This window comes from Scyliorhinus torazame, chromosome 10 (assembly GCF_047496885.1).
Source record: "Scyliorhinus torazame isolate Kashiwa2021f chromosome 10, sScyTor2.1, whole genome shotgun sequence".
Taxonomy (NCBI): domain Eukaryota; kingdom Metazoa; phylum Chordata; class Chondrichthyes; order Carcharhiniformes; family Scyliorhinidae; genus Scyliorhinus; species Scyliorhinus torazame.
The window spans coordinates 60425158-60450542 of record NC_092716.1 but is presented as its reverse complement, the minus strand read 5'-3'; the positions used below and the strand labels follow the sequence as shown (position 1 = coordinate 60450542).

Below are 25385 nucleotides of genomic sequence, written 5' to 3'. Positions count from 1 at the left end.
TAGCCGGCCCCCCGGTGCATCTAGCACACTTGTCCTCCAGCCCAAAGAATTTGCTCATCCGGGCCACCGTCATGTGGGCCCAGTGCACGACCTTAAACTGGATCAGGCTGAGCCTGGCGCATGTTGCGGTCGTGTTTACTCTGCCCAGGGCTTCTGCCCAGACACCATCCTCCATCTTCCCCCCCCCCCCCCCCTGAGCTTCTCTTCCCACTTAAGCTTCAGGTCCTCTATCTGCGTATCCTCAGTTCCCATTATCTCCTTGTAGAGGCTCTACCCTCTCCCACCTATCCCCTAGAAACTACCCTGTCCTGCCTCCCCTTCGGCGGGAGACGTGGGAAGGACGGCACCAGTCTGCCTACAAAATCCCGCACCTGCAAGTATCTAAAGTCGTTCCCTCTCACCAGCCCAAACTTCTCCAGCGCCCTCATGTTCGGAAAGCTCCCTTCCAGGAACAGATCCCCCATCCTCCCAATCCCTGCCCTCCACAGTCGATACCCCCCGTCCATGTTCCGCGGGGCAAATCAGTGGTTGCCGCAGATTGGGGTCCACACCGGTGCTCTTACCTCCCCTACATGCCTCCTCCACTGGCCCCAGATCCGAAGAGCCGCCACCACTATCGGGCTGGTGGAGTACCATGCCAACGGAAGCGGCAGAGGCGCCGTGACGAGGGCGACTAAGCTAGTGCCCCTGCACGAAGCAGCCTCCATCCACTCCCAAACCGACCCCGCACCCACCATCCTTTTCCTTATCATTGCTATGTTTGCCACCCAGTAATAGTTGCTGAAGTTCGGCAACGCCAGCCCCCCTTCTCCGCTGTTCCTTTCAAGCACCCCACACTTCCCCCGCGGGGACTTCCCTGCCCATACAAATCCCAGAATAATTTTATTCAGCCTCTTAAGGAAGGACCGCGAGATAAAGATGGGGAGATGCTGAAAAACAAACTAGAACCGCGGGAGAATCGTCATCTTAACAGTCTGCACCCTCCTCGCCAATGACAGCGGGAGCGATCCCACCTCCGGCCCTCCTCCCTCCCTCGTTCCACCAGTCGGGGCAGGTTGAGCTTATGCAACTTGCCCCAGTCCCGTGCCACCTGAATCCCCAAATATTGGAAACTCTCCCCCACTAGCCTGAATGGCAACCCCTTCAGCCTACTCTCCTGCCCACTCGCCTGAATTACAAACAACTCGCTCTTAGCCATGTTCAGTTTGCATCCGGAGAACCCGCCAAATTCCCTCAGGGTTGCCATAATACCATCCATCCCTACCATTGGGTCCGATACATATAACAACAGATCATCTGCGTATAACAAGACTCTATGTTCCACTCCCCCCCCCCCCCCCCCCCCCCCCCCCGGACCAGCCCTTTCCAGCCCCTGGAAGCTCTCGGTGCAATTGCCAGCGTCTCTATGGCCAGCGCAAACAGCAGTGGAGAAAGAGGGCAGCCCTGTCTTGTCCCACGGTGCAGTCTAAAGTAGTCTGATGTCGTCCTGTTTGTCCTTACACTCGCCTCCGGGGCCTGATACAATAGCCTAACCCAGTCAATGAACCCCTCCCCGAACCCAAACCGCCCTAGTACCTCCCACAGATAATCCCAGTCGACCCAGTCAAAAGCCTTTTCAGCATCCATGGCTACCACTATCTCTACCTCCTTACTCTCCGGGGGAGTCATAATCATGTTGAGCAGCCTTCTTAGGTTGGCCACCAGCTGCCTCCCCTTTACAAACCCGGCTTGGTCCTCCAAAATTACATCAGGTACACAGTCCTCAATTCCAGTCGCCAAAATCTTGGCCAGTAACTTGGCGTCTACGTTGATCAACGAGATCGGCCTGTATGACCCACAGGCCTCCGGGTCCTTAGCCCATTTCAGAATGAGCGAGATGGTGGCCTGCGACATCGTCGGGGGAAAACTCCCTATGTCTCTTGCCTTGTTAAAGACCCTGACCAGCACCGGCCCCACTATCCCAGCAAATCTTTTGTAAAACTCCACCGGATACCCATCCGGCTTTACCCGACTGCATGGCCTTCAGGCCCCCCAATATCTCTTCAATCCTGACCAGGGCTCCCAGTCCGTCTTCATTACAGCTTTAGCAGACCTGCTGGCTGCATGTATTTTAAAACCAGGTTTTTAATAACATTACTGCCACAAATATGAAATATATATAATGTCGACATTCATCACAACTTGCAGGAAAGACTGAACAGTCTTGGATATCTTTTCTCTAGAAAAATAAAAACAAATCGAGATCTCTTAAGATTATGAAAGGATCGATAGGGTAAATGTAGATATGTTTTCACTGATGGGGAAGACCATAAATACAAAGTGGTGACTGAGAAGAGAATTTTTGATGGGACCAAAGACAGTGGTTTTGACTTCCCAATATTAAATTGGAAGAAATTTCTGTTCATCCGGTACTCTGTCTGATAAATAGTCTGACAGTTTAGAGACAAAATCATGAAACTATTTTCCTCTGTCCTAGGCTATGGGCCTCCTGATGATGTTGTGCTGGAAAAGGAAGGTAAAGGAGATGCCTTTGTTGCTTGCACTGCCAGTTGTGTAAAAATATCCAACCTGAAATTTATTCAGCATGATGCTACAGAGGGTATTCTATGTAAGTACAGTATAACTGTCTACAATATGGGAAACAGTCGAGTGATCTGCAAGAATGAAATGGTTAAAATAAAGTTCTAATTCCTATATTTTTAACTCCAAACTAAGTATTATCAGATACCCCTCCGATACTGCAATTCTGCTGTTCTGCTTTCCTTATTACTAATACTTCTGCTTTACCTTAACACACACATCAGAGGATATGTATTTCTTTTGAGCACAAACCCATCTAAATGTGATTTAAATATATAATAACACACATTGTAGTTTTGGGGGTGGATAATCAGTGTTATATTAATCTTTATTAGTGTCACAAGTAGGCTTCCATTAACACTGCTATGAAGTTGCTAGTTGCCACACTCCGGTGCCTGTTTGGGTACACTTGAGGGAAAATTCAGAATGTCCAATTCACCTAACAAGCATGTCTTACAGGACTTGTGGGAGGAAACCGGAGCATCCGGAGGAAACCCATGCAGACACTGGGAGAACGGGCAGACTGCACAGACATTGACCCAAGCCGGGAATCGAACCCAGGTCTCTGGCGCTATGAAGTAACAGTTCTAACCACTGTGCTACCATGGGGCCACCATTGTTGACCTTCCCTGTCCACGTATTTGTTTCTAATGTCAGAGGTGCAGTAATAAGAATGCAATTAGTCATAACTGGACAGGCTGTCTTCCATCTGATCTGAAGTGGCTCCTCATAATTTTTTGAACTAATATATCAATTATTTAATGCAGCCAAAACCCGTGTCATCTTTCTGCTAAATTACCACAGACTAATGATAAAACTCCTTAATTTTGATGTTACCTTTTTGGACTAATCTTTTCTTTCAACATATTTTTAAAAATAGGCTTAAAATGCTTATTAATTACTAATGTCACTCTAATAGAAAAAGGGCAGGATTCTCTGATCCTGAGGCTATTACTAATGTCACTCCAATAGAAAAAGGGCAGGATTCTCTGATCCTGAGGCTGAGTGTTGACGATGTCGGATACGCCGTCAAAAAACACGTTGGAGTCAACACGGCCCAGGATCAGCAATTGTGGCCCCTACAGCGCTGGAGCGGTTCACGCCGCTCCAGCTGCTGATCCGGCCGTGGAATGGGCGGCGGGGGATGCCGACTGCGCAGTGGGTCCGACGCGAACCCGCGGATGCGCAGTCCCACCGGCGCGATTTCCGCGCATGTGCGGTGTCTCCTTTGTCTGCGCGGCCCCGACACAACATGGCGCAGGAGTACAGGCGCCGGCGTGGAAGAAAGGAGGCCGGGAGACAGAGAGGCTGGCCTGCTGATCGGTGGTCCCGATCGCGGGCCAGGCCACATTGGAGGCCCCCCCCCCCCCCCCCCGCCTTTTACAGGCCGTCACCCGACCCTTCAACGCTGAGTTCCTGCCGGCTGAGAGCAGGTTAGAACAGCGCCGGCGGGACTCTGTGTTACCATGACGGCCGCTCGGCTCACCCCGGCCCGAGAATCAGCGGGCCGGCTGCATAGAGCGGCCCGTGACCGGCGCCGCACAAACCATGCGCTCTACAGAGAATCGCGTGCTGGCGTTGGGGCGATGTGGTGCGATTCGTGCCAGTCGCGGGGATTCTCCGGCCCGGTCCCGGGCTGAGAGAATCCCGCCCAAATATTATGGATGCTGGAAGTCTGAAATTTAAAACCACTAATGCTGGAAACATTAATGTCACTCTAATAGAAAAAGGGCAGGATTCTCTGATCCTGAGGCTGAGTGTTGACGACGTCGGATACGCCGTCAAAAAACACGTTGGAGTCAACAAGGAATCAGGCAGCATCCGTGGAGAGAGAAATAAAGTTAATACTTAAGTTTAATTATCTTTTGTCACTTTTGACATTAACTTCTGCTTTGCAGATTGTGATCTCGGGTGCTTAGACTTTCTTGCTCTGCCTAGTGATTGTGTGTTCCCTCTCCTGCAACTTTTCTTTCACGTGTTTATTGCTTGTAATAAGCAATCTGAAGCAATTCATCACAATGCAAGAACATAATTTGTTAATGCAATATTATAAGCTGGTTAAACTCACTGGCGATTGCAGATCAGAAGCTTTGTGATATATATGGTGAGTAAAACCTTCATATTGAAAAATGCCTTGTTTCTTCAACTATATGAAGGGCAGCCTATATTCATACGTTTCTTATTGTGGGGAAGGGTCTGAAGTTTGGAATCGTAGAAGATAACCAATATATATTGGGTTAGTCTTTAAGGAGAATTTAGATTTTGTTTTAAAAGTGGGACCTCCCAATCTAATTTCAGTTAACAGGATTGTTTGTGAGTAAGAGGCCTGTTTGTTGAATGGAGTTGTGCGTTAGGAAGGTTTTCAGTTCAAAAGCTTAAAATTGTCGGATATTTGTTTGCTTACATTTTGGAATTTTTCTTAATTCCAATGAGAAATAATGCTGTAGTTGCAACAAATACAAACACGCAATGTGATATTTGGTTCTTTAGCAGAAAATAGGCCACGTAAAGTTATTTGGATTTTAGTTGCCATTCGAGCCTATGTTGGTAACCGAATGAGCGAGGAAGAGGGGAAATGGTAAAACCTGGCGGGTGAATAAGAAAAGAGGCAATCAAAGAGCATTAATGAGAAATGGTATAAATGACATGGAGGAAAGCAGAAGTAGACACTTAACAATGAAGTGTTTGTGTCAGTTTTGTTTTAATAGCTCTCTTCAAGTTAAATACGAACATAAGAAATGGGAGCAGGAGTGGGCCATATAGCCTTACAAAACCTGCTCTGCCATTCAATGCGATCATGATCTGCCTCAACTTTACTTTCCTGCTTGATCCCCATTTCCTTTGGTCAAAAATCTACATATCTCAGCTTTGAATATATTCAGTGATGGAATATCCATATGGCTGGATTCTGTGGTCTTGCCTGCCGCCAGATCGCCATGGACAGGACGGGGACCATGTAAAGGCCTGTTCACCTCGGGTGGGAATTTCCGGTCGCCACCCGTGTGCGGCCGATAGATCCCGCTCATAATCTTCTGGAATAGACAATACTAAAGATTCTTAACCGCGTGAAGAGACTTCTCATCTCAGTCCAAAATTATAGAGTCCTAGAGGTCGATAGTACAGAAAAGGCCGTTCGGCCCATCATATGTGGCGGTCACAAACAGCCACGTATTCTAATCCCATAGATCTTAGCCCATAGCCTTGTATGCCGTGGCATCGCAAATGCACATCTAAATGATTTTTAAATGTTGTGAGGGTCTCCACCTCCAGCACCCTTTCAGGCAGTGAGTTCCAGACTCTCACCACCCTCTGGATGAAAATGTTTATCCTCGCATTTTCTCTAAACTTCCTTCCCCTTACCTTAAACCTATGATCCCTGGTCATTGATCCCTCAACCGAGGGAAATTTTTTCTTCCAGCCTGCTGTAGCTATGCTCATAATTTTAAAAGTATGTTTTAGATTTCTTAGGCAATATCAGTCAAGTGTTTACCTGTTAAACCACTTCAGAATTTTGTATGCTTCAATTAGATCACCTCTTATTCTTAACTCCAGAGAGTATAGACCCAATTTACACAGCCTCTTGTCAGACAACTTGCTCATCCCAGGAACCAATCTAATGAATCTCACTGTATTGCTTCATGCACAAGTATATCTTTCCTTCGATATGGAGACCAAAACTGCACACACTATTCCAGTTTTTGTCTCATTGTTAATTGCATATCAATTGTGTTTAATTATATGCAGATGAAGAACATCAATTGTGGTTTTACTTGAGCCTATATAAAAATACACTACTGAACCAGTGTGTGGTTGAGTTAGCAGGCCTATGCTTGTGATGTTTCGCTCTAAGTAATAAAATTGAGTGAAGGTTAGCCCCAGTATAATCCTTTGCCAACAGGCTTTCTGCAATCTGACACTTATCAAAGATCCATATAATTGTAGCAAGACTCATTGTTCCCCAGTGATAAAATACATCAAGCCAGTTGTCATCCTAATTGCTTGCTGGACCTGCATGCTAACGCCGTTCCTTGTATAACTGCACCCAAATCAGTTTGAACATAAGATTTAAATGTTTTGTGCCTTTTAAAAACAAATAAATAAATTCTACTTATTGCCAAAGTGGATAACCTCATAATTCTCCATATTATAGTCACCTACTGCCTTGTTGCCCACTCACTTAACTTATCTATATCTCTAAGTAGCCTCGAATTGTCCACCTCCCAGCTTACAGGCCCATCTAACTTTGTATTGTCAGCAAACCTAGACTCATTACTCTGTCTGTTCATCTAAGTCATTAATGCAGTTTTTCCAAATTAATTTGTGGGATATGAGTGTCACTGGCAAGGCCTCAACATTAATCTGAGAACGCAGACATCTCATCCAAAAGATGAAATCTTCAACAGTGCAGCTGTCCCTCAGTGCTGCACTGAAGCATTAGCTGAGATTGTACGCTCAATTCCTGGATGAGGGATTGAACCCATAACTTGCTGACTACAGTGACAGTGCTGTCACAAAAATTGTTGCAACACAAAATATTTTAATAAAATTAAAACCAGATGCACTGCAGCAACTCGCCAAGCCTCCTCCAACAGCAGCTTCCAAGTGCCTAGAGGGACAAAGGCAGCAAGACCGTCACTGCCAGCAAGTTCCTATCCAAGACACACACCATTCTCACTTAGAGTCAGAGTTTTACAGCACAGAAAGAGACCTTTCGGTCCATTCTGTCTTCGCCGGCCATCAAGCATCTATGTATTCTTTTTTTAAAAAAAAATTTAGAGTACCCATTCACTTTTTCCAATTAAGGGGCAATTTAGCATGGCCAATCCATCTACCCTGCGCATCTTTGCGTTGTGGGGGCGAAACCCACACAAACATGGAGAATGTGCAAACTCTACACGGACAGTGACCCAGGGCCGAGATTGAACCTGGGACCTCGGCGCCGTGAGGCAGCAGTGCTAATCGCTGCACCATCGTGCTGCCCTTAGCATCTATCTATTCTAATCCCATTTTCTAGCACTTCGTCCATAGCCTTGTATACTAGGGGCGTTTCAAGTGCTCATCTAAATGCTTCTTAAATTTTATGAGGGTTCCTGCCTCTACCGCCCTGTCAGATGCTGGGTCTCAGATTACCACCACCCTCTGGGTGAAAAGGTTTTTCCTCAAATCCCCTCAACATCCCTTGTCCCTTACCTTAAGAATATGTCCTCTGGTTAGTGACCCTCTGCTCAGGGGAAACGTTCCTTCCAATCTACCTTATTTATGCCCCTCATAATTTTGTACACCTCAGTCAGGTCCTTCTTCAGCCTTCACTGCTCTAAATAAAACAACCCAGCCTAACCAGCCTCTCTCCATAGCTGAGAAACTCCAGCTCTGGCAACATCCTTCTGCACCCTCTCTAGTGCAATCACATCCTTCCTATAATGCAGTGATCAGAACTTTACACTACTCCAGCTGTTGCCTAACGAGCATTGCATTTGTATCGCCATTCCTTCGCTATCGCTGGGTCCAAAACATTGAACTCCCTTCCTAACAGCATTGTAGGTACACCTATAACACATGAACTGCAGCGATTTTAGGCAGCAGTTCACCTTGCCTTCTCGAGGGCAATTGGGGATGGGCACAAAATGGTAACAGTGGATTTGTAAGGTGATGGATGTCAAGGTCAATCAAATGGTGGACAGTCTTTGGGGTGCAAGGAGATTAATGTCGCAGAATTCACAGCCTCTGTCCTGCTCTTGTAGTCACTGTGGTGATATGGTTGATCCAATTAAATTTCTGGTCAATGACAACCCTCAGGATGTTGTTGGTTCGGAATTCAGCAGTCATAATGTATCTGAATGTCAAAGGATGACAATTACATTCTCCAATTTTGGAGGAGATGGTCATTCCCTGGCACTTGTTGTAGCCCAAGCCCTAGTGTTGTCCGGGATAGACCAGGGAATCCAGAGTTATGGGCTGCAGACAGGAAGATGGAGCTGAGACACAACTGCATCAGCCATGATCTTATTGAATGGTGGAGCAGGCTTGAATGGCCGCCTCCTCCTGAATCCTATATTCCTATTTCTTAAAAGGCACCTCCTAGCTTGTTGACGTTATTTTTTTTTTTTCAAATACCATGTTAAATTATGAAACCTAGAAAAAAATTGTGAATCCAGGTAATTAAATCTATAACTGAGAAAGAACTTGATTTGTGTAGCCCCTTGTATGACCTCCATGCTTTGTAGTCAGTTAAAAGTTTAACTTTGGTTACTGGGAAAATGTAGAGAAGTGTGGCAACTTGTTTGCACACAGCAAAATAGCAAGGAGATAAATGGCCAGATAATTAGTTTTGCTAATGGCTGGGGAATAAATATTGGTGGAGACAATGGGATAATTCCCTTTCTCTTCAAATAATACCATGGGATCTTTTATACACACCCAGGGTAGACATCGCATTCAAAAGATGAGATCTTCTATAGTGCGGCTCTCCTTCAGTACTGTACTGTGTATCTGAGATTCTATGTTCAAAACTCTGGACTGTGTCTTTAACCCACAACCTTCTGACACCAGTGATCGTGCTGACACAAACAAGTCAATAAAGGAAAAAGAAAGTGTTAATTATATGAAAAGGTAGAGTACTGACTTGAGTATAGAATTAGACACACCATCTTCCATTTTGTACAGTGATGGTTTGTATTGTAGTGATGAACTCGGTGTTAAGCGTCACCTGTTGTGGCAAGGCAACCTCTGCCGCATTTATTGCAAAGGAAGGCAAAGTGCTGATTTTCAAATTTCTGGTCTTTGTTTTCTCTGGACACTCTGAGGCCAGCTAAGATTTTTGTTTCTGCTCACTTCTTCCAATGCCCTTCCAAACAGCCTCCAAAGGTCACAGCCGTCAGTGATTATCTCCCAGTTGTCGTGTCAGTTTCTGCCTTTTTTTATATCTTCTTTTCAAACATCATTGTAAGTGTGGGTATGAATGCCCAGGAGACTGTGACACAGTGGCCAGTTCACCATACAGAAGGTCTTTGGTTATGTGGCCATCATCCATCTGATGAAGTTGCTGATCCACTGTAGATGTTACTGACTTAGCAATGAGTACATACTAAAGGATTTGCACACTCTAGGACCTCTGAGTTGGTGACCTGGTCCTGCCGAGGGTTGCCACAAATGCATCTGAGACAACAGATGGAAAACTATTCAGCAGTTTCTCCTGCCTAATTATGTTCTCCAGGTCTCACCACTGTAAGAGGAGTGGGCCGAGGATGCAAGCTTGATAAACTCGGTATGCTGAGTTCTGCACACTCATCTCAGCTTGGACATAACACAGCTTTTGCGATGCGTGGGTGGATTTCACAATTAATGACGGTATAGTGATAATTGTGTAGCCTGGCTATGTGAAGCTATCAACAACCTCGAGCATCGCACTGATAATGATGATGGATGGCAACATCCTGGATCATGACATTTGACTTCCTGATGCTGATGGTCCAACCAAACCCTTTACCAAAAGCTCTCGTGAGTATGTCAATTTGTTGCTGAAGGTGTTCCTTGGAATGGCAAGCTAATGTGGCATTGGTGTAGAGCAACTCTGAGAGCTTGGAGCATCTTTGCCTTTGATCTAGGTTCTTGTATGTAAGCAGATACCCTCCAAGATGATGTGAAGGCATATAATATCAGCAATGAGAAGAATATGCCAAGTAAGACAACCCTACTTGGCCTCACTGCAGATCTGAAAGGGTTTCTCTCATAGCTGACCGTTTCTTTCCATGATAACATGATGGGCGAGATCATATTTAACAGCTTCAGCGCACAGCCAATTTTCTCTACAGCTTAGATAGAGTTCACATGGTTAAATGCCTTGGGTGAAATCAATTAAGGCAATATATAGTGGTCTCCTTTGTTCACAGCATTTCTCCTATGGCTGCTGCATAGAGAAGATCACATCAGTTGTGGATCTTCCAGTTCGGAAATCACACAGGAATTCGGGGTAGGTGCGTCTAGCCAGGATCTGCAGTTTAATGAGGGCAATGTGGGCGTGTATTTTTGCAACGATATTCTGCAGGGAAATGCATCAATAATTCTTGCAATTGCTGTGATCACCTTTGTTCTTGCACAGAATCACAATCTTCTAATTATACAGAGACAGAAAAGGTTGTGCAGATGCTGCAAGAGTGTCAGTTTATCCTGCGTAATGAGTTCAGGCAGTGTAGCATCAAAACCTGGAATTTTGCCCATGATAAGCGAGTCAATAGCTCTGCTTAGCCCTCCACTGTTGGTTTGATATCGAGCAGGCATTCTTTGGTGTTTTGAGCTTCCTTGGTGATGGTGTTCTCCCTAGAGTACAGCTCAAGGTAGTGTTTCACCCATCTCTCCAGGTGTGTATTGCAATCGGTGATGATATCTGCTGCCTTTGTTTCCAATGGAGCCGTTTTCTTTGCATTTTTGATTTCTTCATTTTTCCCTCTAGTCATCTGGATATTCTGGCAAAGTTGCTTGGCCCACCACTGAACTATGATAAACTATGCTTTGTGCTTTTGGTGAATTTGGAGTTTTCTTGCTCAGATCTCTGTTGTAATTAATGAGAGTGGACTGCTTGCCTTCAAGGACATGTTCCATCACAGTGATAAAAGTAAATTACTGCGGATGCTGGAATCTGAAACAAAAACAGAAAATGCTGGGCAATCTCAGCAGGTCTGACAACATCTGTGGAAAGAAAAGAGAGCTAACATTTCGAGTCTGGATGACTCTTTGTCAGAGTTTTGACAAAGAGTCATCCGGACTTGAAAAGTTAGCTCCCTTTTCTCTCCACAGATGTTGTCAGACCTGCTGAGATTGTCCAGTATAATCTGCTTTTGTTCCATCACAGTGATGTTAGCCTTGAACTAGTCAGCATTTTACTACTCTTGCTTCTCTCATGTTGAGAAGGTGGTATTGTAGATGAATCAAGTTGATATACTTTTTTAAAATCTGGGCAAGCAGTATAGCTGACATTGATAAAGTATGGCCTTTCTGTTTCGAATGAATAAACTTCCAAAGGAGTACATGCTAACCCTGGTACATACCAGGAAGAGAACTGTATCACAGCCCGTTCTGTGGTAGCTCCGTGTGTTGAGAATGTTGTTCAGAGAGTCCCATCTGGTGATGATCTGATCGAGCTGGTGTCAATGCGCTGATCTCGTTTGTTTTCAGTATATCTTATGGAATGGTTTGTTCTGAAAGAAGGTATTAGTTACACAAAGCTCATGAGGACAGCACTGCTCAAGTAGTCTTTTTCCTTTCTCGTTTATCTTTCCTGGAGCATGATGTTCAAGTCAGAAGGGCCGTGTCTCATGGTCCACGTTCACTCTTGTAAATGCCCCAGTGAGTAAAGATGTTCTGACTTGGGGATTTTGCTAATGGCAGTGTCAAGCTCCTCATGGAACTGGGCTTTTGCTTCTATGGTGGAGCACAGTGTTGGGGCATAGGTACTCATGAGGTAAACTGGTCCTGTTTGATTTGAGGCAGATGGAGGGAACTTATTGAGCTATGCATGTGTGTTAGGGGGTGGGAGAGAGTCATTGAGAGTGGCAAGTTCCCTACAGCAAAGTCTACCCCATGATCACTTGTTTCCTCTGAACTCTTCTGCCAGATGAACGTGTAATGTTTTTCTTTCAGTGATCTTCTCGTCAAGTTGTTTTGTTTTTTTGTCAGGAAGCTGTGCTAGTGTTCAGCCTATTGAGTTCCTTATCGATCTCAGCTGTCTTGTGCGCATTTTCGACCAGCTATCCATGACCAAGTCATCTATCAGGAACATCAGGACCATTCTCTGCACATGGTCCTGGAACATCAGGACCATGTGCAGAGGATGGTCCTGATGTTCCAGCTTCGCAATCATAAGACTATAAAGACCAGGATTCTGCAATTCAGCCACTCTAGCCTGCTCCGCCATTCAATACAATCAGGGCTGATTTCATTTAGCCTCAACTCCACTTTCCTGCCCGTTCTCAATCACCCTTCAACCCATTAATTAAAAATCAACCCATTAATTAAAAATCTGTCTATCTCTGTAAATTTACTTGCTGTCCCAGCATTCACCGAACTCGGGGGTAGCGAATTCCACAGATTCATAACTCCTTTTGAGAGAAGTAATTTTTCCTCATTCCTCTTTTAAATCTGCTTCCCCTTATCCTAAAACTATGACTCTCATTCCACATTGCCCCACAAGAGGAAACATCCTCTCTGTGTCTACTTTGTCACTCCTTTTATCATCTTGTATTCTTCAATTCGATCTCCTCCCATTCTCGAGAGAATATAGGCCTAAACTGCTCGATCTCTTCAAAAGACAGGCCCCATATCTCTGGAATTAATGTAGTGAGCCTCCAATGCAACTACATTCCATCTCCAGTAAGTGGACCAAAACTGTACACAATACTCCAGGTGCGGTCTTACTAATGCTTTCAACAGTTGCACCAACAATTCCTGACTTTTAACATAGAATCATAGAATTTACAGTGCAGAAGGAGGCCATTCACCCCATCGAGTCTGCACCGGCCTTTGGAAAGAACACCCAATTTAAGTCCACACTTCTAACCTATTCCTGTAACCCAGTAACCCCACCTAAACCTTTTTGGACAATAACAGACAATTTAAGCATGGCCAATCCACCTAACATGCACATCTTTGGACTGGGAGGAAACCGGAGCACCCGAAGGAAACGCACCTTGACACTGGGAGAACGTACAGACTCCGCACAGACAGTGACGCAAGCTGGGAATCGAACCTGGGACCCTGGAGCTGTGAAGCAACTGTGCTGCCCACCTGTGCTACCGTGCTGCCCACATACTTTATTCTTATACTTTATTCCTTTAGCAATAAATGCCAAAATTCCATCCATCTTCCTTATTGCCTGCTGTACCTGCATACTAGTTTTCTGCTATTCATGTGTGAGAACACCCAGATCCCTCTGCACTGAAGCACTCTGAAGTTTCTCTACATTTATATAAAAAGTTGCCTTTCTATTTTTACGACCAAAATGGAAAACCTCATGTGTATCCACGTTAAACTCCATCTGCCAAATTTTGGCCACTCACCTAACCTATCCATTTCCATTTGTAAATTTCTTTAATGCAATTTACTATTCCACCTATTTTAGTGTCATCTGCAAATTTGGCTACCGTGCTTTCTATCCCTGCATGCAAGTCATTAATATAAATTGTAACTAGTTGAGGCCTGAGGATAGAACCCTGTAGCACCCCACTTAGCTACACATTGCAAACCAGAAAAAGACCCATTTATCCTGACTATGCCTTCTGTGGGTTAGCCAGCCCTCATCCAAGCAAATAAGTTACCCCTAACCCCATGTGATCTTACCTTGTGTATGAACCTTTTGTGCAGCACCTTATCAAATGCCTTCTGGAAGTCCAGATATACTACATCTCCATGATCTCCATCATCCACTTTGCTTGTTACATCTTTGAAGAATTTTTATTAAATTTGTCAAGCATGATTTATCTTTCATAAAACCATGCTGACTCTGATGGATTGCGTTTTGACTTTACAAATGTTCTGTTATTATTTCCTTAATAATGGAATCTAACAATCTCCTAACGACAGATGTTAAACTAACTGTCTATAATTTCCTACTTTCTGCTTCCCTCCCTTTTTCAATAAGGGTGTTATATTAGCATTTTTCCAATCCACGATTTCTTCCATACAGGGAATTTTGGACTATTTTAACCAATCCTGGTGCCACTCTCTTTAAGACCCTTGGATATCGACCATCGGGCCCTGGGGACTTTTCTGCCTTCAATCCCAATAGTTTGTCCAGTACATGTTCCCTATTGGTGATGATTGTTCTAAGTTCCTCCCTTTCCATTCCCTATTACTATTGGGATGATGCTATGTCCTTCACCATGAAAACTGAGACAAAATATTGATTTAGTATCTCCGCCATTTCTCTGTTCCCCACTATTAACTCCCCAGTCTCATCCTTTAGGGAACCAACATTCACTTTACCTACTCTCTTCCCTTTTATATGCTTATAGAAACTAGTTTTCTTTCAATTAAAAAAAATAATTTAAAGTACCCAATTATTTTTTTTTCAATTAAGGGGCAATTTAGCCCCTTAATTGGAAAAAAATAATTGGGTACTTTTAAATTTCTTTTTTTTGCGTGGCCAATTCACCTACCCTGCACATCTTTGGGTTGTGGGGGTGAGACCGATGCAGACACTGGGAGAATGTGCAAACTCCACAATGACAGTGACCCGGGGCTGGGATCGAACCCGGGTCCTCAGCCTAGTTTTCTTTCATAATTTACCTTTGTTCTTTTTATTACTTTTTAGTAACCCTTTGTTGATGTTGAAAAGTTTCTCAATCTTCCAGCGAGCCACTGGCCTTTGCAATATGCATTCCTTAGTTTTTGTCTTTGTTTGTCCTACCTTTTAGTCTTCCTGCCCAGTCTGCTAGGGTCAAATTTGTCCGCATGCATATGTAATTACCTTTGTTTAACTCCAGAACTCTTGTGTGGGACTCCAGTTTCTCACCCTCAAACTGAATTCTGTCCATAAACTTGCAATGATTCTCATAGTGTGACCCTCCATACCTAAAGCACTCCACTGTCTTCACCTTTTTACTCGCAGCTTCTTTCTTTATTTAATGCAGTGCACCTGCTTACGTGCCATTGACCTTCTGAATTTGTTTTGTATTATTGATGGCCATTTCCATGTTCTGGTAAACTTCTAGAGCCTTCTTAAAGTAAGTGTTGCTTCTCCCAGCAAAAGCTGCTGAATGCTGCCCTCGTTAATGCCACAAACTAGTCTGTTCTGAAGCATGCCTTCCAAAACTGGCCCAAACTTGCAATATTCAGAGGGTGGGCGTAATTCGGCAACAGTTAGCTACAGACTGTCCCGTCTTCTAAAAATGACTGAAATTTGAAAAGTTGTTCAATTACTGAGGATTGTAGTGATACTGAACGAGTGTAACTAAATCCAGAAATGAAATGTCCCCTGTTTTCCGTGGTGTAGCTAAATTTCTCAATAGCTCATGGGTGGCACAGTGATTAGCACTGCTGCCTCACAGGGCCAGACCTGGGTTTGGATTCGTCTGGTTTCTGGTCTGTCTGGAGTTTGCACATTCTCCCCGTTGGCACATTCACCCCGTGTCTGTGGGTTTCCTGCAAGTATGCTGTTTTTTTTATTCTCATCGGCAAAAATATGTCGGAACATGACCACAAAAAAGGTGGTTAAAACGCATTGAAAGTTAATCTTTAATATATAAAAATAATGTTTAAAATACAATATGGACTGAAAAACAGGAGCAGCTAGCTAAACATCAAAATAACAGTTAAATACAAATATACACAGGTAACAACAACTAATGACATCACAGCTCTTACTGATGATATCAGCAATAGATTTAAATAAGATGCATAATAAAATATGCTTGAATTGGGTCTTCAGTTTAAAAATCAGGGATTCTGTATAATGGATTTCATACTTTTTAGGGTCTGCAGTTAAATCATTAAAAGTTAACTATCAAGAATTTTCCTTTCCGTTCTTGTACTAATCGCTGGCTGCTTTACATTCTGTTGATATTTTAGCGAAATTATCATTTATATGCCTTTCACATTCAGAACATGTCTTCAAATAAATTGTTTGAAGTCTCATTGCTCCTAATGTCATTTTGTTTTAATTTTGAAATCTGCTTTCTTTGGCAGAAAGGCTGATGATTAGATACTGTATAATGTGTAATGTCTTTTGATGGTTAGCAATTGAAATCAACTTGTCAAAATTCATTCCAATCAACGTAATTTACTGTTGCAAAGATTTCTGTGATTCCAATGCTTCGAACATCGGGGCGGGATTCTCCGACGCCGGCTGGCGAATTCTCCGGCGCCGTTTTTTTGACGGGGGCGGGGATCGCGCCGCGCCGGTCGGGGACCGCTGCCAGTGCCCCCCCCCGGTGATTCTCCGGTCCCCGGTGGGCCGAGTGGTCGCCCGTTTTCGGTCAGTACTGCCGGCGTGGATTAGACCAGGTCCGTACCAGCGGGACCTGGCTCGGAGGGCTGCCTGCGGAGTCCGCGGGGGGATCTGGCCCTGGGAGGGGCCCCCACGGTGGCCTGGCCAGCGATCGGGGCCCACCGATCTGCGGGCGTGCCTGTGCCTTGGGGGCACTCTTTCCCTCCGCCTGTGTAAAGCCCCGTCTGAGGAGCCTGGGATTATATTCATTGGAGTTTAGGAGGTTGAGGGGAGATCTAATAGAAACTTAGAAGATAATGAATGGCTTAGATAGGGTGGACGTAGGGAAGTTGTTTCCATTAGCAGGGGAAACTAGGACCCGGGGGCACAGCCTTAGAATAAAAGGGAGTCACTTTAGAACAGAGATGAGGAGAAATTTCTTCAGCCAGAGAATGGTGGGTGTGTGGAATTCATTGCCACAGAGGGCGGTGGAGGCCGGGACGTTGAGTGTCTTTAAGACAGAAGTTGATAAATTCTTGATTTCTCGAGGAATTAAGGGCTATGGAGAGAGAGCGGGTAAATGGAGTTGAAATCAGCCATGATTGAATGGTGGAGTGGACTCGATGGGCCGAATGGCCTTACTTCCGCTCCTATGTCTTATGGTCTTAAAGTAGAAGCTGCTTTTCATTTGCTTTATAGATTCTGATTGCAGCAGTTTATAGTGCTGACATATAATTACATGTTTACTGTCTTATCCTGGCAGTGACTGGTAGGTTGACATTCTTTTATATATTTCTTTACTGTTTTTAAATTGCTAAATGCTTCCCTCTTTAGATATTCCCACATGATCACAGTTTGAGCTCAATACAATTAGTGTTAGTTAAGACATTTTCAGTTTCTGTTATTGAAGGAACAATAATAATAATCGCTTATTGTCACAAGTAGTCTTCAATGAAGTTACTGTGAAACGCCCCTAGTCGCCACATTCTGGCGCCTGTTCGGGGAGGCTGGTATGGGAACATTACCGTATGGCTCCACTACACACAATTCAGATTTGAATCTTAATATTTTGTATATAAACAGACTAGAGAATGTTCGCCATTAAACTACTGTCTATTTACAGCCTTAACAGTTTCCTTTCTAAATGTTATTTATGCAAATGTAGAGCAATAACCCTGAAAACAATCAATGTTGCAAAGTTTTAATTCTGCTCTCAAATGTAGGCATGGCTTAGCGTGCTGCATGACTGTAGTGAAACTTCAGCAACTTACTGGGAAAATCTGCTGAAAAGTATTCTTGAAGACCTCATTCTCTGGATGCTATAACTGTAACATTTTTATATTCTGCAGTCACTCCTTCCTCCTTATGTATGGTATGCATTGTTTGTACAGCATGCAAAAAACAATACTTTTCACTGTATACTAATACATGTGACAATAAATCAAATCAAAAATAGATGGTATACCTAATCACGACTGATATTAATTGCTCTTGGTGTTTGTACAGTTATTTAAATAAATTACTGCACCAATTCCCTGTTTGTAGAAACTAAGCTGAGTAATGAATTAGTAGACAGTGCAAGCAATAACAGTGTTCTTTTATCCCTGAATGTTTTCCTGTTTCATTCTAAATGATAAATCTGAAATATTGATCTGTACATATGATGTACACATTCATTGTGCTATGTTCTGAAGTATTGACTTCGTGGTGATTTTCAGGGTGTAAAATATGGAGAAGGCAAACATTTATAATAATTTTATAGATTTTTGGGGTTAGATTGATTACCATTTCCGGCTGAGCGGCCCAAGTTTACAAGTTACAATACGTTAGCTGAACAGGAATAAATTGCAAGCTTGTGGCAAAAATGCTGAGATGTGAGACTAAAATGGACTAACATTTTTAAAGAACCAGCATAGGCAATACAGCACAGGAACAGGACCTTTGGCTCTCCAAGCCTGCACCGATCACGTGTCCTATCTAGACCAACCGCCTGTATCCTCTATACCCCGTCTTTTCATGTGCCTTTCCAGATAAGTCTTAAAGGTCGCTATCATATCTGCCTCAACCACCTCACTTGGCAGTGCATTCCAGGCCATTATCACCCTCCTGTGTGCATTTAAAAAAAAAAAAAAAACTTCCCCCGCATATCTCCACTGTACCTTTCCCCCCTCACCTTGAACTAATTTTCAATTCCGTCCTGGGAAAAAGCCTCCAACTATTCACCTTATCTATATCTCTAATAATTTTATAAACTTCTATCAGGTCACCCATCCGCCTCCGTGTCTCAAGGGAGAACAAGCCCAGTTTATTCAATCTCTCCTCATGGCTAATACCCTCCATACATAAGAACTAGGAGTAGGCCACCTGGCCCCTTGAGCCTGCTCCGCCATTCAATGAGATCATGGCTGATCTTTTTTGGACTCGGCTCCACTTTCCAGCCTGAACACCATAACCCTTAATCCCTTTATTCTTCAAAAAACTATCTATCTTTATCTTAAAAACATTTAATGAAGGAGCCTCAACTGTTTCACTGGGCAAGGAATTCCATAGATTCACAACCCTTTGGGTGAAGAAGTTCCTCCTAAACTCAGTCCTAAATCTACTTCCCCTTATTTTGAGGCTATGCCCCCTAGTTCTGCTTTCACCCGCCAGTGGAAACAACCTGCCCGCATCTATCCTATCTATTCCCTTCATAATCTTATATGTTTCTATAAGATCCCCCCCTCATCCTTCTAAATTCCAGCGAGTACAGTCCCAGTCTACTCAACCTCTCCTCGTAATCCAACCCCTTCAGCTCTGGGATTAACCTAGTGAATCTCCTCTGCACACCCTCCAACGCCAGTACGTCCTTTCTCAGGTAAGGAGACCAAAACTGTACACAATACTCCAGGTGTGGCCTCACTAACACCTTATAAAATTGTAGCATAACCTCCCTAGTCTTAAACTCCATCCCTCTAGCAATGAAGGACAAAACTCCATTTGCCTTCTTAATCACCAGTTGCACCTTTAAACCAACTTTTTGGGACTCGTGCACTAGCACACCCAGGTCTCCCTGCACAGCGGCATGTTTTAATATTTTATCATTTAAATAATCTCTTTTGCTATTATTCCTACCAAAATAGATAACCTGACATTTGTCAACATGACCCTAGCCCATTCACTTAACCTATCCAAATCCCTCTGCAGACTTCGGTATCCTCTGCACTTTTTGCTTTACCACTCATCTTAGTGTCGTCTACAAACCTGGACACATTGCACTTGGTCCCCAACTCCAAATCATCTATGTAAATTGTGAGCAATTGTGGGCCCAACACTGAACCCTGAGGGCCACCACTAGCGACTGATTGCCAACCAGAGAAACACCCATTAATCCCCACTCTTTGCTTTCTATTAATTAACCAATCCTCTATCCATGCTACTACTTTACCCTTAATGCCATGCATCTTTATCTTATGCAGCAATCTTTTGTGTGGCACCTTGTCAAAAGCTTTCTGGAAATTCAGATACACCACATCCATTGGCTCCCCGTTATCTACCGCACTGGTAATGCCCTCGAAAAATTCCACGAAATTAGTTAGGCACGACCTGCCCTTTATGAACCCATGCTGCGTCTGCCCTATGGGACAATTTCCATCCAGATGCCTCGCTATTTCTTCCTTGATGATAGATTCCAGCATCTTCCCTACTACCGAAGTTAAGCTAACTGGCCTATAATTACCCACTTTCTGCCTACCTCCTTTTTTAAACAGTGGGGTCACGTTTGCTCATTTCCAATCCGCTGGGACCACCCCAGAGTCTAGTGAATTTTGGTGAATTATCACTAGTGCATTTGCAATTTCCCTAGCCATCTCTTTTAGCACTCTGGGATGTATTCCATCAGGGCCAGGAGACTTGTCTACCTTTAGCCCCATTAGCTTGCCCATCACTACTTCCTTAGTGATAACAATCATCACAAGGTCCTCACCTGTCATAGCCTCATTTCCATCAGTCACTTTCATGTTATTTGTTTCTTCCACTGTGAAGACCAACCCCAAAAACCTGTTCAGTTCCTCAGCCATTTCCTCATCTCCCATTATTAAATCTCCCTTCTCATCCTCTAAAGGACCAATATTTACCTTAGCCACTCTTTTTTGTAGAAACTTTTACTGTCTGTTTTTATATTCTGAGCAAGTTTACTCTCATAATCTATCTTACTCTTCTTTATAGCTTTTTTAGTAGCTTTCTGTTGCCCTCTAAAGATTTCCCAGTCCTCTAGTCTCCCACTAATCTTTGCCACTTTGTATGCTTTTTCCTCCAATTTGATACTCTCCTTTATTTCCTTAGATATCCACGGTTGATTTTCCCTCTTTCTACTGTCCTTCCTTTTTGTTGGTATAAACCTTTGCTGAGCACTGTGAAAAATCGCTTGGAAGGTTCTCCACTGTTCCTCAACTGTTTCACCATAAAGTCTTTGCTCCCAGTCTACCTTAGCTAGCTCTTCTCTCATCCCATTGTAATCTCCTTTGTTGAAGCACAAAACACTAGTGTTTGATTTTACCTTCTCACCCTCCATCTGTATTTTAAATTCCACCATATTATGATCGCTCCTTCCGAGAGGATCCCTAACTATGAGATCATTAATCAATCCTGTCATTATACAGGACCAAATCTAGGACCACTTGTTCCCTCGTTGGTTCCATTACATACTGTTCTACGAAACTATCGTGGGTACATTCTATAACCTCCTCCTCAAGGCTGCCTTGACCGACCTGGTTAAACCAATTGACATGTAGATTAAAATCCCCCATGATAATTGCTGTACCATTTCTACATGCATCAGTTATTTCTTTGTTTATTGCCTGCCCCACCATAATGTTACTATTTGGTGGCCGATAGACTACTCCTATTAGTGACCTTTTCGCCTTACTATTCCTGATTTCCACCCAAATGGATTCAACCTTATCCTTCATAGCACCGATGTCATCCCTTACTATTGCCCGGATGGCATCCTTAAATAACAGAGCTACACCACTTCCTTTACCATCCACCCTGTCCTTCCGAATAGTTTGATACCCTTTGATATTTAACTCCCAGTCATGACCATCCTTTAACCATGTTTTAGTAATGGCCACTAAATCATAGTCATTCATGATGATTTGCGCCATCAACTCATTTACCTTATTCCGAATACTGCGAGCATTCAGGTAAAGTACACTTATGTTGGCTTTTATACCTCTTTTTTGAATCTTAACACCTGGATCAGTATCCTCTCCTAAGTTATTTTTCCTCAGAACGTTTCTCCTAATTTTCCTTGTCGTTGAACCCATATCTTCATGTAACAACCTGCCGTGTCGCTTTCCATTTATGTTTTTACTTCCTGTTTTATTCCTTTTAGTATTACTGGGCCTATTCACTGAGCTCCCCTCAGTCACTGTACCTTGTACTGTCGCCCTTACTGCCTTTTGTTTCTGCCCTTGTTTTACTACCTTCCGACTTCCTGCATCGTTTCCCACCCCCCTGCCACATTAGTTTAAACACTCCCCAACCGCTCTAGCAAATAGCCCCCCTAGGCCATCAGTTCCAGTCCTGCCCAGGTGTAACCCATCCAGTTTGTACAGGTCCCACCTCCCCCAGAACCGGTCCCAATGCCCCATGAATCTGAAATCCTCCCCCTGACACCATCCCTTCAGCCACGTATTCATCCTATATATCCTGTCATTTCTACTCTGACTAGCACGTGGCACCGGTAGTAATCCTGAGATTACTACCTTCGAAGACCGATTTCTTAACTTCCTTCCTAGCTCCCTGTATTCTGCTTTTAGCACCTCATCCCTTTTTTTACCTATGTCATTTTTACCGATGTGTACCACGACCACTGGCTGTTCACCCTCCCCCTCCAGAATGTCCTGTACCCGCTTTGAGACATCCTTGACCCTAGCACCAGGGAGGCAACATACCATCCTGGAGTCTCATTTGCGGCCACAGAAATGCCTGTCTATTCCCCTTACAATTGAATCTCCTATAACTATTGCACTGTCACTCCCCTCTGCAGCAGAACCAACCGTGGTGCCACAAGTTTGGCTGTTGCTGTTTTCCCCTGAGAGGCCATTCCCCTCAACAGTATCCAAAGCGGTATATCTGTTCTGCAGGGGAATGGCCACAGGAGACTCCTGCACTACCTGCCTCGCTCTCTTGCTCTGGTGGTCACCCATTCCCTTCCTGCCTGTGGAGCCTGAGCCTGCGGTGTGACCACCTCTCTATACGTGCTATCCACGTTGCTCTCTGACTCGCAGATGCTCCACAGTGTCTCCAGCCACCGCTCCAGCTCTGAAACTTGAGCTTCCAGGAGCTGTAACTGGAGACACTTCCTGCACACATGCTGGCCCCGGGGAGTGGAACTGTCCGCAGCCTGCCACATGGAGCAGGAGGAGCAGACCACATCTTGGAGCTGTCCTGCCATGAATTATTCCTTTAAATTAAACCTTTAAAATTAAAGTTGAGAAAGATGTTTTAGAGTCAGATTAAATGCAATCCCCGTGTACTATTTAATTAGCTTTATCCCTGAGTATTTATCTTGCTTGATCTTACAACAAATTAAATAGTTATTTAATTGAAATTAAAAAAGTTATTTAATTAACATTTTAAAAAATTATTTAAGTCAACTTAAAAATAGTAATTTAAATCAACCCAAAACAGTTATTTAAGTGAGATTTAAAAAAATACCGGGCAACATCATGGCAAACCTTTTCTGTACTCTCTCCAAAATCTCCACGTCCTTCTGGTCGTGTGGTTACCAGAATTGGGCACAGTATTCCAAATGTGGCCTAACCAATGTTCTATATAACTGTAACATAATTTTCAAGCGTTTATATTCGATACCCCGTCCTATGAAGGCAAGCATGCCATATGTTTTCTTTACCACCATTTCCAGCTGTGCTCCACTTTTAAGGATCTGTGGACCTGCACAACCAGATATCTGTGTCACTGTGCTCCTGATGGTTCTGTCATTAATTTTATAGCTCCCACCTGAATTGGATCTACCAAAATGCATCACCTCACATTTGTCTGGGTTAAATTCCATCTGCCATTTCTCTGCCCAATTTTTCAGCCTATCTATATCCTGCTGTATTCTCTGACAATCTTCATCACTATCGGCAACTCTTGCAATCTTAGTATCATCCGCAAACCTGCTAATCAGACCCGCTACATTTTCTTCCAAGACATGTATATGTATTACAAAGAGCAGAGGTCCCAGTACTGATCCCTGAGGAACACCACTAGTTACAGACCTCTATTTGGAAAAAGACCCTTCCACTGCTACTCTCTGTTTTCGATGGCCAAGCCAGTTCTGAATCCATCCAGCTAGTTCATGCCTGACCCCTGATGGGCCAGGTGTCCATTTTCTGTGCTGCAAGATGCATTGACCCATAACTTCCGGGCACCAGGGTGTCGTATCCAGGGGGGGTGCCCTAAAAATGCACCCCCCAACACTTGAAGTCCCCATGTAAAGATTGCATGACAATTACCCTGCAATGTGAACCATCTAAAACTCCAATTTAAGTGGCAAACCTGAAATTGCTCTGGCTGTTCTACAGGAATAGTTGCCCATAAAATGTGATAAGAATTCAAACCATTTCTTTTTTTTTTAAATATATTTTATTCAAAATTTTTGGCCAACCATAACAGTACATTGTGTATCTTTTACACAGTAATATAACAATATAAATAACAATGGCCAGTTTTTTAAACAAGAAATAAATAATATATAAACAACATCAAAATTAAAAAACAAAACAAAACTAAATGGCAACTGCCTTGTCCAAAATAAATACTCTCCAAAAATACAATTCAGCAGTCCAGTATACAATTACCTATAACAACAACCTATACATATTATACTTGTACATTAACATCCCTGAGAGTCCTTCTGGTTCCTCTTTCCCCCCCCCCCCCTCCCCCTGGGTTGCTGCTGCTGTCTTCTTCTTTTCCATTCCCTCTATCTTTCTGTGAGGTATTCGACGAACGGTTGCCACCGCCTGGTGAACCCTTGAGCCGATCCCCTTAGGGCGAACTTAATCCGTTCCAACTTTATAAACCCTGCCATGTCATTTATCCAGGTCTCCACACCCGGGGGCTTGGCTTCCTTCCACATCAACAGTATCCTGCGCCGGGCTACTAGGGACGCAAAGGCCAAAACATCAGCCTCTTTCGCCTCCTGCACTCCCAGCTCCTCTGCAACCCCGAATATAGCCAACCCCCAGCTTGGTTCGACCTGGACCCCCACCACCTTCGAAAGCACCTTTGTCACCCCCACCCAAAACCCCTGTAATGCCGGACATGACCAGAACATGTGGGTGTGATTCGCTGGGCTTCTCGAGCATCTCGCACACCTATCCTCTACTCCAAAAAATTTACCGAGCCGTGCTCCAGTCATATGCGCCCTGTGTAACACCTTAAATTGTATCAGGCTTAGCCTGGCACACGAGGACGATGAGTTTACCCTACTTAGGGCATCAGCCCACAGCCCCTCCTCAATCTCCTCCCACAGCTCTTCTTCCCATTTCCCTTTCAGCTCATCTACCATAATCTCCCCCTCGTCCCTCATTTCCCTATATATGTCTGATACCTTACCGTCCCCCACCCATGTCTTCGAGATCACTCTATCCTGCACCTCCTGCGTCGGGAGCTGCGGGAATTCCCTCACCTGTTGCCTCGCAAAAGCCCTCAGTTGCATATACCAGAATGCATTCCCTTGGGGCAACCCATATTTTTCGGTCAGCGCTCCCAGACTTGCAAACGTCCCATCTACAAACAGATCTCTCAATTGTGTTACTCTTGCTCTTTGCCATGTTCCAAATCCCCCATCCATTCTCCCCGGAGCAAACCTATGGTTATTTCTTATCGGGGA

The 25385-nt window shown here is 44.0% G+C and overlaps 1 protein-coding gene across 1 annotated transcript in view; it reads left to right on the top strand.

The window, feature by feature from the left end:
• The window catches only part of shcbp1 (SHC SH2-domain binding protein 1), a 95680-nt gene that overhangs the window by 34524 nt on the left and 35771 nt on the right, over positions 1-25385 (top strand). Inside the window, exon 10 of the mRNA XM_072518170.1 lies at positions 2477-2608. Within this exon, the coding sequence (XP_072374271.1) occupies positions 2477-2608 (132 nt within the window). The remainder of the gene's footprint in view (positions 1-2476; positions 2609-25385) is intronic.